This window comes from Sprattus sprattus (genome assembly GCF_963457725.1).
Source record: "Sprattus sprattus genome assembly, chromosome: 2".
Taxonomy (NCBI): Eukaryota; Metazoa; Chordata; class Actinopteri; order Clupeiformes; family Clupeidae; genus Sprattus; species Sprattus sprattus.
This window is the reverse complement of record NC_137921.1, coordinates 29,573,883-29,586,942: the sequence shown is the minus strand read 5'-3', so window position 1 is coordinate 29,586,942 and position 13,060 is coordinate 29,573,883. Positions and strand designations below refer to the sequence as shown.

The 13,060-nt window shown below is 44.7% G+C and overlaps 1 protein-coding gene across 6 annotated transcripts in view; it reads left to right on the top strand.

The window, feature by feature from the left end:
* Positions 1–13,060, top strand: part of szt2 (SZT2 subunit of KICSTOR complex) — a 140,226-nt gene that overhangs the window by 833 nt on the left and 126,333 nt on the right. For 4 of the 6 annotated variants that reach the window (XM_080832169.1, XM_080832170.1, XM_080832171.1 and 1 more), the window contains exons 2-16: positions 324–449; positions 560–733; positions 1,587–1,757; positions 1,958–2,092; positions 2,328–2,493; positions 2,626–2,732; positions 3,813–4,023; positions 6,047–6,217; positions 6,617–6,848; positions 7,164–7,293; positions 7,784–7,929; positions 8,628–8,780; positions 9,013–9,127; positions 11,487–11,695; positions 12,300–12,536. In XM_080832169.1, the coding sequence (XP_080688295.1) occupies positions 324–449; positions 560–733; positions 1,587–1,757; positions 1,958–2,092; positions 2,328–2,493; positions 2,626–2,732; positions 3,813–4,023; positions 6,047–6,217; positions 6,617–6,848; positions 7,164–7,293; positions 7,784–7,929; positions 8,628–8,780; positions 9,013–9,127; positions 11,487–11,695; positions 12,300–12,536 (2,483 nt within the window). The remainder of the gene's footprint in view (positions 1–323; positions 450–559; positions 734–1,586; positions 1,758–1,957; positions 2,093–2,327; positions 2,494–2,625; positions 2,733–3,812; positions 4,024–6,046; positions 6,218–6,616; positions 6,849–7,163; positions 7,294–7,783; positions 7,930–8,627; positions 8,781–9,012; positions 9,128–11,486; positions 11,696–12,299; positions 12,537–13,060) is intronic. The other 2 variants (XM_080832172.1, XM_080832173.1) reach the window with 2 other exon arrangements.

Sequence of the window (13,060 nt, the reverse complement as noted above, 5' to 3'; positions counted from 1 at the left end):
CCGATGATTTACCCCTACGCATACTGTATACGCTCTAGGCAAAACAGTGCCAGGAAGCTATTTCTGTACTCGAAGAAAAACAACTGTTCATGTTGCAAATCAGTGGAGAAGTCACTTAGTCATTTGGCTGGCAGTGATATAACCCTTCCTCGCGCTAGTAACTGGCACATTTGAAATATCCAACAGTAAAGCTCACACAAACCTGTAATAAAATATAGATTGAGCATTGAAGAGTGATATTTTTATTTTTTTTCATTTTTTACAACAGCTAGACTTCCGTTACTTAATCTCAGATGCTTCTACATCTTGGTTTATTCACTTAGGTAGAGGAAGCAGACCAGGTTTTCCTGCTTATGAAGGAGGAGTACCGCATCTCTCGCAATGTCCGTCTCGCCTGGTTCCTGAGCAAACTCAATCAGGTCATCCAGCCCTCCCCTAAGGCTGAATTGGTGAGTACGGCTACATTGATCACTCATCTGGCCTCTCTTCCTTCACTTGGTACACTATGTCGTATGTTCACAGATGTCATTCCCTCTTTCACATTTTTGTTTGTTTTCAGGAGAAGTCTGAGAATGAGCTGGATATTCTGAGCATCCTGCCCAAAGGATGGCAGCCGGAGTTCTCTCCGTCTACCCTGCCCTACCAGCTGGTGCCCGCCACCCGTGTCAACTTCCTGGCGCGGCGGTACCGCTTCATCATCGAGCTGGACCTCAGCCCCTCCACAGGCATTGTGGTGAGAGTGCTGGTGTCCCGTTACGACATTGCCATATCAGTGTCGATACTCTACTTATGCTCTCTGTGAAAGTAACTTTTCATACTTTACTACAGATGGTGGTCAATTTATATCAACCTTCAGTTTTAATATGGTTATTATTGCATTGCATTTTTGTAAGGTCCCTATTATATACAGTGTATGATGTAAACTATACACTTAAAAGTGTTTTTTTTTTGTGTGTAATGTAAACTATACACTTAAAGAGCGGAATGGCAAATTAAGCTCCACAATGGTACCACAAGAGCTCTTGCAACTGTGATTTTAGAGTGTTTTTTTTTAGGGGTTGAGGGTTTGCACTAAGGGCTGGGGGGGGGGGGGGGGGGGGTATTAAAATGGAAGCAAGTTGATTGCACAAAGGCTTACACAGTGACTTGGATGTGAGTGTGTTGGGCTGAAGGATATTTATGCTTGTCCTTTAAGTGCACTCACTGCATTAGATAGTCACAGCAGCTTGAATGTACTAACTTGTTGCTTGTGCTCTGAAATCACTTTGCTCCATGCCTCTCATGTAGGTCCATTAAGTCCCAACACACCTAGATAGTTTGTACAATAAGACAATAGTTTTAGAACGTAGTTTTTTAAGAGGAAGACATTTTCTATGTGTCATTGGATAGGAGAGAAGGATGTGACCTATAGAATCCCCCTTCTCAGTCATTTGTTAAAATGCACACCAGAGTATGACATTGCTATTTATGGCAGGGGCTGCTTACAGGCCATTTCTAATCAGCAAAACTCCTGTTTTATAAAATGGATCCCGTGGCTCATGCACACAAGTGTTCTGACGTATCTCCTTTGTGGCTGTATGGTCCAGGATGACTGTACAGGTGAGATGATTTTCGACGAGGTGTTCCATGCCCTGTCCAGGTGTCTGGCTGGATTGGCCCGACCCTTCAAAGTGCCTGGCACTGACCTGCTCTTCAAGCCCAAGGTGTTCATCACCATCCTGGCCTACTCCTCAATCATCGGGCTCAACACACACCAGGTGGTTTAACATTTAACATGCGACATGTGTCCATCACCATATACAAACTTAAGCTATATGCACTACATTAAGTAGAAGAATCAGGATAAGATAAATAGACCAAGTGGGAACATTTTAGATGTGGGTTGGAGCCAGTTTGCGATTGCGATATATGTCCAGGTATGGCAGAGGTGAAGGACTGTTTTTTTGTGTGGCCTCAGGTGTTGGTGCAGGGCTGTCAGTTGGACGGGACAGACCTGGACACATTCCTGCAGCAGATCTACCAACAGCTGCGGTCGGTGGAGAACAACATCGCAGAGGTGCTTCAGCAGCAGCATGACCAGGCCAGCGGACAGGTCAGTCCTCTCACTCAGGGCGCTCGCCGTATCTCATTGTCATCAGTGCAGTGAGCTCAGGGATGGTTCACAGCGGTTATGTGACTGCTGCAGAAAGGAATGCCAGTATATGTGACTCAGTCGGATTGTTTCAGCTCATTTTCAAACTGTGTGTGTGTGTGTGTGTGTGTGTGTGTGTGTGTCTGTGTGTCTGTGTGTCTGTGTGTCTGTGTGTCTGTGCGTGTGTGCACGGCAGCAGTGTGATGGAGGTTCCATCTGCCATGATCTGCCTAGTGATGGCATAGAAGAAGAGCCTCAGAGAAAGCTGGGTGTTTCCATGGTGACTGCGGATGTTGGACTGGTCAGTATGGTGCGGCAGGGCATCCTGGCTCTCCAGCTTCTGCCCCCAAACTCCAGCGCAGGTGGGCCGCCTTCTCCACACACACACACACACACACACACACATACACACACACACACACACACACACACTGTGAACCCGTGTAAACTCAGTGCAAGACACACTTACTTATGCAGGTGTTTCTCTACGGCAGGGATAATTATCATCACCGACGGAGTTACCAGTGTGCCAGATGTAGCTGTGTGTGAAACTCTACTCAACCAGCTGAGAAGCGGCACCATCGCCTGCTCCTTTGTCCAGGTGGGTTGCTCATTTTTTTTTTATAATCAAAGTGTTTAATGTTTTTTCATTTGAGAAACACACATCATACACCTCACAGTGAACATCACATTCTACACTATACACATACAACACAACAATCAGGGCAATAAACAGAGAGAAAAAAGAAATACACAATTGAGTACATAAAAAAAATAAAAAATTGAGAAAGAATAAGAAAAAAATGGAGGGGGGGGGGGGGTTGCTAGTTAAGATTGAATAATACTTGAAAATAGTTAATTATGGGGCACTAGTCAGTTGAAATTGAGGAAATGACACCTGGCAGAATTTACCCCTACCATCATTCAATCTTGCAATAAGATCTTCAAAGGAGGCTGTGTCTCATTAGTAGGGGTGGGAATCTATTGGCACCTAACGAATTGATTATCGATTTTAAACCGATTATCGATTCCAACATAAAATGGATGTGTGATACACATCCATTTTATGTTGAAATACAAGCTGCATCGATTATTGCATTGCCCATAGAAAGTCAAAATTGTGACATTGTTTCTCTAATAAAGCAAATAGAGAAGGTAATTCATCTGTTGATTTTCTTTAATTATCAAACACAAAGTAGGAAGTGATTTTAGACTCTGAGTTGCAAACTCAAATGATTTAATAGTTGAAAAGCATCGATATTCGTTTTATCGGATTCAAATTGATAATCGATAATCAATCCATAATTGCATTTCAACATAAAATGGATGTGTAAAAAAAAAAAAACGATTATAAACTTTTCTGAATCGAGACAGAATACGTTTTAGAGAGAATCAAGAAAAATCGATGAATCGATTTTTTTCCCCCACCCCTACTCATTAGCTTCAGCCAGTCTGTAAAACTAGGCCGTATTTGGCTCTCCCAGTGTCTAAGGACAATGGGTTGCTCATTTTAAGAATGATGCACAGTTAAGTGGAGTTAATTTTCTGTTCAGTTTAGTAACTAGATGAAAAAATTGTCCCCTGAAGTGATGTGGGATTTGTTGTGTGTGTGTGTGTGTGTGTGTGTGTGTGTGTGTGTGTGTGTGTGTGTGTGTGTGTTGTGGGATTTGTTGACTGGCAGGTGGGTGGTACATACTCGTATGACTGCAGTTTCGGCTACATCCCAAACGTGGAGCTGATGAAGTTCATCTCCCTGGCGACCTTCGGCTCGTACCTGTCCACCTGCCCCGAGCTGGACCTGAGCTTCCAGGAGATGAACGCCTACCACAAGGCCTTCCTCATGTACTCCTTCCTCAAGACCAGCGAGTCCATGAACCCTGAGTACTACTGCTGTAAGACCACACAGACACACACAGACACACACACACACACAGACACACACAGACACACACATACATGATGCTTTAGATGGAGCTGCTTTAAGCACAATGCTCTGTTGTGCCTTGAACTGTCTTAAGCTTTTACGTGTCAGTGTATGTATACTTAACCTAACCAAAACACGTTGGCTTATCATACAGATGATGTTCTAGAGCAGGGGTCTTCAACAGGGGGTCCGTGACCCCCAGGGGGTCCGCGGAGGTACTGCAGGGGGGTCGCGAAATCTTTGGTTGATAAGATAATTTTTTTTAATATTTCTAAAAAAAAAAAAAAAATAAATAAAAAAATCAACGAATTTTTTTTCCCACAAATTTAAATGTCTTCCAAATCAGAATTGTATTTATTCCCTTTAAATTTACATTAACATAAATCCAACATATTGTAGCGAACGTATAAATTGATCGAGAAGACGTTATCTTTCAGTCCAATCGACACCCACAGCTACCCACAGGAGCTCTTTCAAGCTGGGCACCGGTTCACTCACAGCACCTTTCATGCACAGGCACTAGCCAATCAGATCGCGTTTCTGCTCAAGTCTAAAGAGCGCGAAGGTCAAAAATAAAAGATGGCGGACCAAACTCCATAGCTGGTCTTGTTTGTACCTAATTGTTAGTTTGACATTTTTTTGCTTAGATTTAAAAACATAATAATAAAGAGAAATAGACACTGTAAAAGGTCAAAAAACGTTTATTGTAACTGAAAAATAAGTGAGGATTTGCGAGGTGTGTGAGCCTCCTAGCTAATGTTAGCATGCTACTACCTACAATCTTAACAACTTGCTAGCGGTGTGATTGGTTTGTTGACCTGTCAATCTCACTATAACATCTATGTTGTCAACACAACTCCATGCGCCAGACTCCTCCTCCGTCATCCGTTGGATCGTGTCAGTCAGGAGTAATTGAAAAGAAGATACATCTCACTAATGTGGGAGGATGTGTGCCATCGACACAATAACAGGGTAGCTATGTTTTTTTAGCACTAGGCCCAGTATATAATAAACAATATTTTATGCAATTTATATAGTAGGGGGTCCCTGCTCATCTCGCCATCAGTTTGGGGGTCCCTGGCCTGAAAAACGTTGAAGACCCCTGTTCTAGAGAATCAGGCGATAGCCCCAGTGCTGCGCTTTTAAAGCAGCAATAATGAGTTCTGTTCCAAAATTAGCAAGCTAACAACCTAAAAGGCATACAAAAACCTTGCTAACACCATCAAAAAGTGTCTAATTGTTGCAAAGTGTTACTTTAAGTTGTGTAGTTAGCAGGCCCTTATGAAGCAGAGGGGCACGTGACTGTTTCTCCCCTGCTATCAGTCCTGACTCACTGCTTGGCTCGGCAGCAGCTCACAGACAACCCAATAATCAGTGGAGGAGGACCGGGAGCAGACTCCCATTTCTAAAGATTTTTTTTTAAGCTGGAGGTGGAAATTCTTCTGTTGAAATTCCCGGCTCTTTAGTGCAGAGCTTAGGGATATTTTGCATGTGACGTCGAGAATACTGATAGCTGCAAATCTTATCGTAACTAAGATGTTGCATCAACTGGAGCCTTTAAAGACTGCCTCGCAGCAGAGTAAGAGGAACAGAAAGCCGTGTGTGTCCCCCGAAAGCTGTTTTTTAGGACTCTCATTTCCATTTGTGGAGTCATGTACCAGCAGCTGCAGCATAATGTAGATCTAATGCTGAACACTGACATGCAACAACTACATTCATGTTTAATATTTGATGAGGCTAATTGTACATCCAGTACAACATCATTTTCATATTTGAGAACAGATGTTTTGGCGATGGGAGGATAATTGACGTAATTTGCATCTGTTTTTGAATTGTGTGTGTGTGTGTGTGTGTGTGTGTGTGTGTGTGTGTGTGTGTGTGTGTGTGTGTGTGTGTGTGTGTGTGTGTGTGTGTGTGTGTGTGTGTGTGTGTGTGTGTGTGTGTGTGTGTGTGTGTGTGTGTGTGTGCGCGTGCGCGTGTGTGGTGTGCAGTCTCTCAGCACAAGCTCTTTAATGAACACCTGGTGTCGACCAGTGGGAATCCAGCACTCATGATGCGCAGGAAGAAACACACAGAGAAGGAAGTGCACGCCGACCTGGTCAGCGTGGTGTCTGTCCGACTCCGAGAGGGCTACACTATACGTGAGATAAACCTCACTAAAGGTACACAGACACAGACACAGACACAGACACAGACACAGACACAGACACAGACACAGACACAGACACAGACACAGACACAGACACAGACACAGACACAGACACAGACACAGACACAGACACAGACACAGACACAGACACAGACACAGACACAGACACAGACACAGACACAGACACAGACACAGACACAACCATATAACCCATCTAAACTAAAAAAAACTAAAAAATGAATCAAGATGGCATCTCACCAGCCAGCTAACAGAGCCCTGAAATGGGTGCACACACGGGCATGAACTATTTAAAAAAACTCTGTCTCTGACTCCTTGCTTGGTCCCTGTCTTAACTATTTAAATACCCCTCTCTCTGACTCCTTGCTTGGTCCCTGTCTGCCCCGGCCTGTAGGGGGCACCCAGCTGGAGGTGAAGCTGTTCCTGCTGTGGAAGCACAACATGCGGATCGAGTACCTGGCGGTGGCCTCCTGGCCCCTGGAGCCCGGCAAGCGCACCACCTGGGTGGAGGTGACCATGGAGGGCAGCTACGACATCCTGCACGACATCAGCTGCACCATGAGGAAGCCCATCACCAGCCCCTACCGCACCTCCGTCATCAGGCGCTTCTGGAACACCCTACAGAGGTGGGCTGAAGGGGTGTGTGTGTGTGTGTGTGTGTGTGTGTGTGTGTGTGTGTGTGTGTGTGTGTGTGTGTGTGTGTGTGTGTGTGTGTGTGTGTGTGTGTGTGTGTGTGTGTGTGTGTGTGTGTGTGTGTGTGTGTGTGTGTGTGTGTGTGTGTGTGTGTGTGTGTGTGTGTGTGTGTGTGTGTGTTGCAAGGGGGGCAGTAATATGATAGCAAAGAGTCTTTCCATGTCCATTTAAACTACTTTGCATTATTTGCTATGAGTTGATTTTGGGGTCTATCTAACTGCTTGTGTTGTGGTCTGATTCTTGTGTAGCATAAACCAGACGGATCAGATGCTGGTCCACCTGCAGTCCTTCAACTCCATCCCGGAGCACTACACCATTCCTGAGAGTACTAAGAATGGAGTCCCCCTCTTCTACATCCCTCCTGGATCCACCACCCCCGTGAGTGCTTCTGTCTTTTATAGTTTTCTCCAGACAGCACAAGGTGTGCTGAACGTATCTTTCTCTGATCAAGGGTCATTTTTAAGAATGGAGGAAGGATGAAACAGGTTTTTGCTCAGTTTCATCCAGTGTCTCTCTCTCTCTCTCTTTCTCCAGTCATAAATGTTTCTCTTCCAGCAGCTTAGCTGGTAGAGCAAGGTGCTTTCAACACTGTGGGTCCTTATTTCAAAGACGGTTTATTCACTTTAATATCAATGAGCAGAGCAATGAGCAAAGCCCGTCGCCCATGAACTAACTATTGCTCTGCTTGCTGGGCACCGATGACATTAGGGCCACATGGGTTTAATGGGAAACATAAACTATAGTGCTGTAAGACCTTTGGATAATGGTGTCTGCTCAATGATTTAAACGTTAATGTAACGTAAGGTTGCTGCTGTGTTTGCGGCTACGGAGGTTAATTAACTCTGATGTTCTCATTGGTCTCCTGCAGGTTCTGTCTCTGCAGCACAGCGGCTCCAAAGACTCCAGCCAATCCCAGTTCGCCTCCTACTGGAAGCCCATCCTCTCTATGGACGCCAACTTCTGGCAGAGATGGCTGCACATGCACCGCATCGCCATCATCCTGGAGCACGACACGTGAGTTTCCCAACGCACTCCAGACACAGACAGACAGACAGACACAGACAGACAGACAGACACAGACAGACAGACACAGACAGACAGACAGACAGACAGACACAGACAGACAGACACAGACAGACAGACAGACAGACACAGACAGACAGACAGACAGACACAGACAGACACAGACAGACACAGACAGACACAGACAGACACAGACAGACACAGACAGACACAGACAGACACAGACAGACACAGACAGACACAGACAGACACAGACACAGACACAGACACAGACACAGACACAGACACAGACACAGACACAGACACAGACACAGACACAGACACAGACACAGACACAGACACAGACACAGACACAGACACAGACACCTAATAAGAAGTGTTGGAATGTAGATTCCAGAAGGTCTCTTCCTATAAACCTAATTCATGAAATCTCTCAGGCTATACCGTAATCCAGTTGCTAATCTCTAATGCCGTGGTGCACTGACCTTCTTTTGGTTTGAATTTTTTCTAGCTACAGGAGTTGCTGTCAGACTTAAGGCTCGGACTTAGTGAAATGCATTCACAACTTCACATATTGTAAAGACCTCAGCAATTAAAATGAGCTATGAAGAAATATTCACTAGTCTCAGTCGTTGTCATTTTGTTAGATAGTCAGTAATCCTATCTCTCTCCTCACCCCCAATCTGCAGGCCTGTACCTAGACACGTGCACAATGCTGGCAGCAACGGTCGCTTCAGCACCATCCAGTGTCGCATCTCCCACTCGGCCCTTACCTCCCTGCTGCGAGACTGGAGCAGCTTTGTGCTGGTGGAGGGCTATTCCTACGTCAAGCTCATCTACAGGTACAGTTGGCTCATGGGAAAGGTAGTCATGGATGGGGACAGGTGTAAAGGTGTAAAGTACTGATCTTTTTTTATTTGGGAAATGAGGTTGTCACTTTGACTGTTAAATACAATAACACACTGATAACAAAATATACAGTTACAGACACACACACACACACACACACACACACACACACACACACACACACACATAGATACGAAGGTTAATTAATTTGTTTTGGTTGCGCAGTGCCTCGGACCAGCCACCCACTTCCTTCTACCTGGTGCGGCTGATCTCCAAAGCCCCGTGTATGGTGCTCCGCCTGGGCTTCCCCATCGGAACCCTGGCCCTAACCAGGAACAAGGTGAGCCACGCCACACAAAAAAGTGATTTGTTTATCCCGAATCCCAGCCTTTAGAGGTAAAGCATGCATGAGTGGAATGTACGGCAGTACAAAGAGGTTGTTTCCTGTTTAGCGTAAGTTAAGATGAAGGTAAAAAGATAATTTACAGGAACTAGCATTTTATCCACAATTGCAAATAGTAAGCTGTTTTGTCGGCAATCTGCAAACTTATCTGTCCACCTTAACTCCAGTACAGCTTATTTGGCCCTGCAGAGCAGCCTCCTGATAGCAGTGTGTTCTCTTCCTCATGATAGCAGTGTGTTCTCTTCCTCATGATAGCAGTGTGTTCTCTTCCTCATGATAGCAGTGTGTTCTCTTCCTCATGATAGCAGTGTGTTCTCTTCCTCATGCTAGCAGTGTGTTCTCTTCCTCATGATAGCAGTGTGTTCTCTTCATCATGATAGCAGTGTGTTCTCTTCCTCATGATAGCAGTGTGTTCTCTTCCTCATGATAGCAGTGTTTTCTCTTCCTCATGAAAGCAGTGTGTTCTCTTGCTCATGATAGCAGTGTGTTCTCTTCCTCATGATAGCAGTGTGTTCTCTTCCTCATGATAGCAGTGTGTTCTCTTTCTCATGATAGCAGTGTGTTCTCTTCCTCATGCTAGCAGTGTGTTCTCTTCCTCATGATAGCAGTGTGTTCTCTTCCTCATGATAGCAGTGTGTTCTTGTCCTCCTGATAGCAGTGTGTTCTCTTCTTCATGATAGCAGTGTGTTCTCTTCTTCATGATAGCAGTGTGTTCTCTTCCTCATGATAGCAGTGTGTTCTCTTCCTCATGATAGCAGTGTGTTCTCTTCTTCATGATAGCAGTGTGTTCTCTTCCTCCTGATAGCAGTGTGTTCTCCTCCTGATAGCAGTGTGTTCTCTTCCTCATGATAGCAGTGTGTTCTCTTCCTCATGATAGCAGTGTGTTCTCTTCTTCATGCCAGCAGTGTGTTCTCCTCCTGATAGCAGTGTGTTCTCTTCCTCATGATAGCAGTGTGTTCTCTTCCTCATGATAGCAGTGTGTTCTCTTCCTCATGATAGCAGTGTGTTCTCTTCCTCATGATAGCAGTGTGTTCTCTTCCTCATGATAGCAGTGTGTTCTCTTCCTCATGATAGCAGTGTGTTCTCTTCCTCATGATAGCAGTGTGTTCTCTTCCTCATGATAGCAGTGTGTTCTCTTCTTCATGATAGCAGTGTGTTCTCTTCCTCATGATAGCAGTGTGTTCTCTTCCTCATGATAGCAGTGTGTTCTCTTCCTCATGCTAGCAGTGTGTTCTCTTCCTCATGATAGCAGTGTGTTCTCTTCCTCATGATAGCAGTGTGTTCTCTTCCTCATGCTAGCAGTGTGTTCTCTTCCTCATGCTAGCAGTGTGTTCTCTTCCTCCTGATAGCAGTGTGTTCTCTTCTTCATGATAGCAGTGTGTTCTCTTTCTCATGCTAGCAGTGTGTTCTATTCTTCATGATAGCAGTGTGTTCTCTTCCTCATGATAGCAGTGTGTTCTCCTCCTCATGCTAGCAGTGTGTTCTCTTCCTCCTGATAGCAGTGTGTTCTCTTCTTCATGATAGCAGTGTGTTCTCTTCCTCCTGATAGCAGTGTGTTCTTTTCCTCATGATAGCAGTGTGTTCTCTTCCTCATGATAGCAGTGTGTTCTCTTCCTCATGATAGCAGTGTGTTCTCTTCCTCCTGATAGCAGTGTGTTCTCTTCTTCATGATAGCAGTGTGTTCTCTTCCTCATGCTAGCAGTGTGTTCTCTTCCTCATGCTAGCAGTGTGTTCTCTTCCTCCTGATAGCAGTGTGTTCTCTTCTTCATGATAGCAGTGTGTTCTCTTTCTCATGCTAGCAGTGTGTTCTATTCTTCATGATAGCAGTGTGTTCTCTTCCTCATGATAGCAGTGTGTTCTCCTCCTCATGCTAGCAGTGTGTTCTCTTCCTCCTGATAGCAGTGTGTTCTCTTCTTCATGATAGCAGTGTGTTCTCTTCCTCCTGATAGCAGTGTGTTCTTTTCCTCATGATAGCAGTGTGTTCTCTTCCTCATGATAGCAGTGTGTTCTCTTCCTCATGATAGCAGTGTGTTCTCTTCCTCCTGATAGCAGTGTGTTCTCTTCTTCATGATAGCAGTGTGTTCTCTTCCTCCTGATAGCAGTGTGTTCTCTTCCTCATGATAGCAGTGTGTTCTCTTCTTCATGATAGCAGTGTGTTCTCTTCCTCCTGATAGCAGTGTGTTCTCTTCCTCATGATATCAGTGTGTTCTCTTCCTCATGATAGCAGTGTGTTCTCTTCTTCATTATAGCAGTGTGTTCTCCTCCTCATGATAGCAGTGTGTTCTCTCCCACACAGATTGTGGACGAGTTGCGGGAGCAGATCTTGCGGCTGCGTTTCCCCCACCGCGTCCAGAACAAGGAGGCCACGCCCAAGACCAAGAGGAAACTCCTGGGCAACAACACCTCGCCCTCCAAATCGCCCCCCCTCCCGGCCCCAAAGCCTGCGCTGTCCGACCGACCCTGCGTGGTGCTGCTCCACAAGCCCCTGGAGAAGCTGCTGATCAGGTGAGTGGACGGCACAAAGGCAGGGCATTTCTGTTTTATTGGAAACTATTTAATTTTTGTACATTGTTGAATGTTTTGAGTAGATCAATGTATTTTCTTACTGTGCATCAGGGCATAATGCCAGCAGCATACAGTTAATTGATTTTGGGTGAGATATCATAAATATGATATGAAATATCCCTTCAGTTGGTTAGTTTGTAGAAAACGATGTGTACTTCTAAATTTAACTTCAAATGTCTCACACAGTTGTTGGGAAATGATCTTATTAATCACATAGTGTATGGGGATGGTAGTGTAATATCATTGATCATATTAATCACATAGTGTATGGGGATGGTAGTGTAATATCATCGATCATATTAATCACATAGTGTATGGGGATGGTAGTGTAATATCATCGATCATATTAATCACATAGTGTATGGGGATGGTAGTGTAATATCATTTATCATATTAATCACATTGTGTATGGGGATGGTAGTGTAATATCATTGATCATATTAATCACATTGTGTATGGGGAATGGTAGTGTAATATCATCAATCATATTAATCACAAAGTGTATAGAGCTGGTTGTGTAATATCATCGCAAACCCTTTTACAGATACGAGAAGCTCCCGTTGGACTTCCGCACGCCTTTCATCCTCAACATGGAGCCCTTTGCCCAGCCACCCAACATGGCCGCTCCGCTGAGCTCGGCGGCGGGCCGCACCGCCTCGTCCACGCTGGCCTCGCTCTCGCGTTACTTCCTGCACCAGCGCTGGGTGTGGACAGTGCAGAGCGGCCTGGGCCCCGCTGTGTCCTTGCAGGCTGTCGCTCACATCCTTTCCATGCTGGCCGAGTGAGTGCGCTGGCTGTTAGCAGCAAAACGCTAGTTCTGTTAGTGGTTACGGGGGCCCTAATTTCAATTCTGGCCTTGTGTTAAATCTAGCAACACTAAGTTTTCTATTATGCTTATGTTAACGAATGTTTTATATTATTGTATTATTATAGTTAGTTTCTATTCAGAATCAGAATCAGAAATCAGAAAGGTTTTTACTGCCAAGTAGGTTTTCACCTACCAGGATTTTTTTTGTGGGACGTTGGTGCAAACAATAAACATACACAATAAACAATACAAATATTAGTTATTATACACATATTAAGTTATGAATTATAATAAAAACTAAATATAAAATATATTTAAAAATGTACAGAATATATTAAATGGAAAAAATGCAGTACTAGTGTGCAATTAAGAGTTCAGGATTAGTCCGTGTTGGGGGGCTGGGGTCCAGGGCCTTGTTAATGAGGCCAGCCGCAGACGGGAAGAAGCTGCTCTGGTGGCGTGAGGTTTTGGTCCTGATGGACCGCAGCCTAATACGT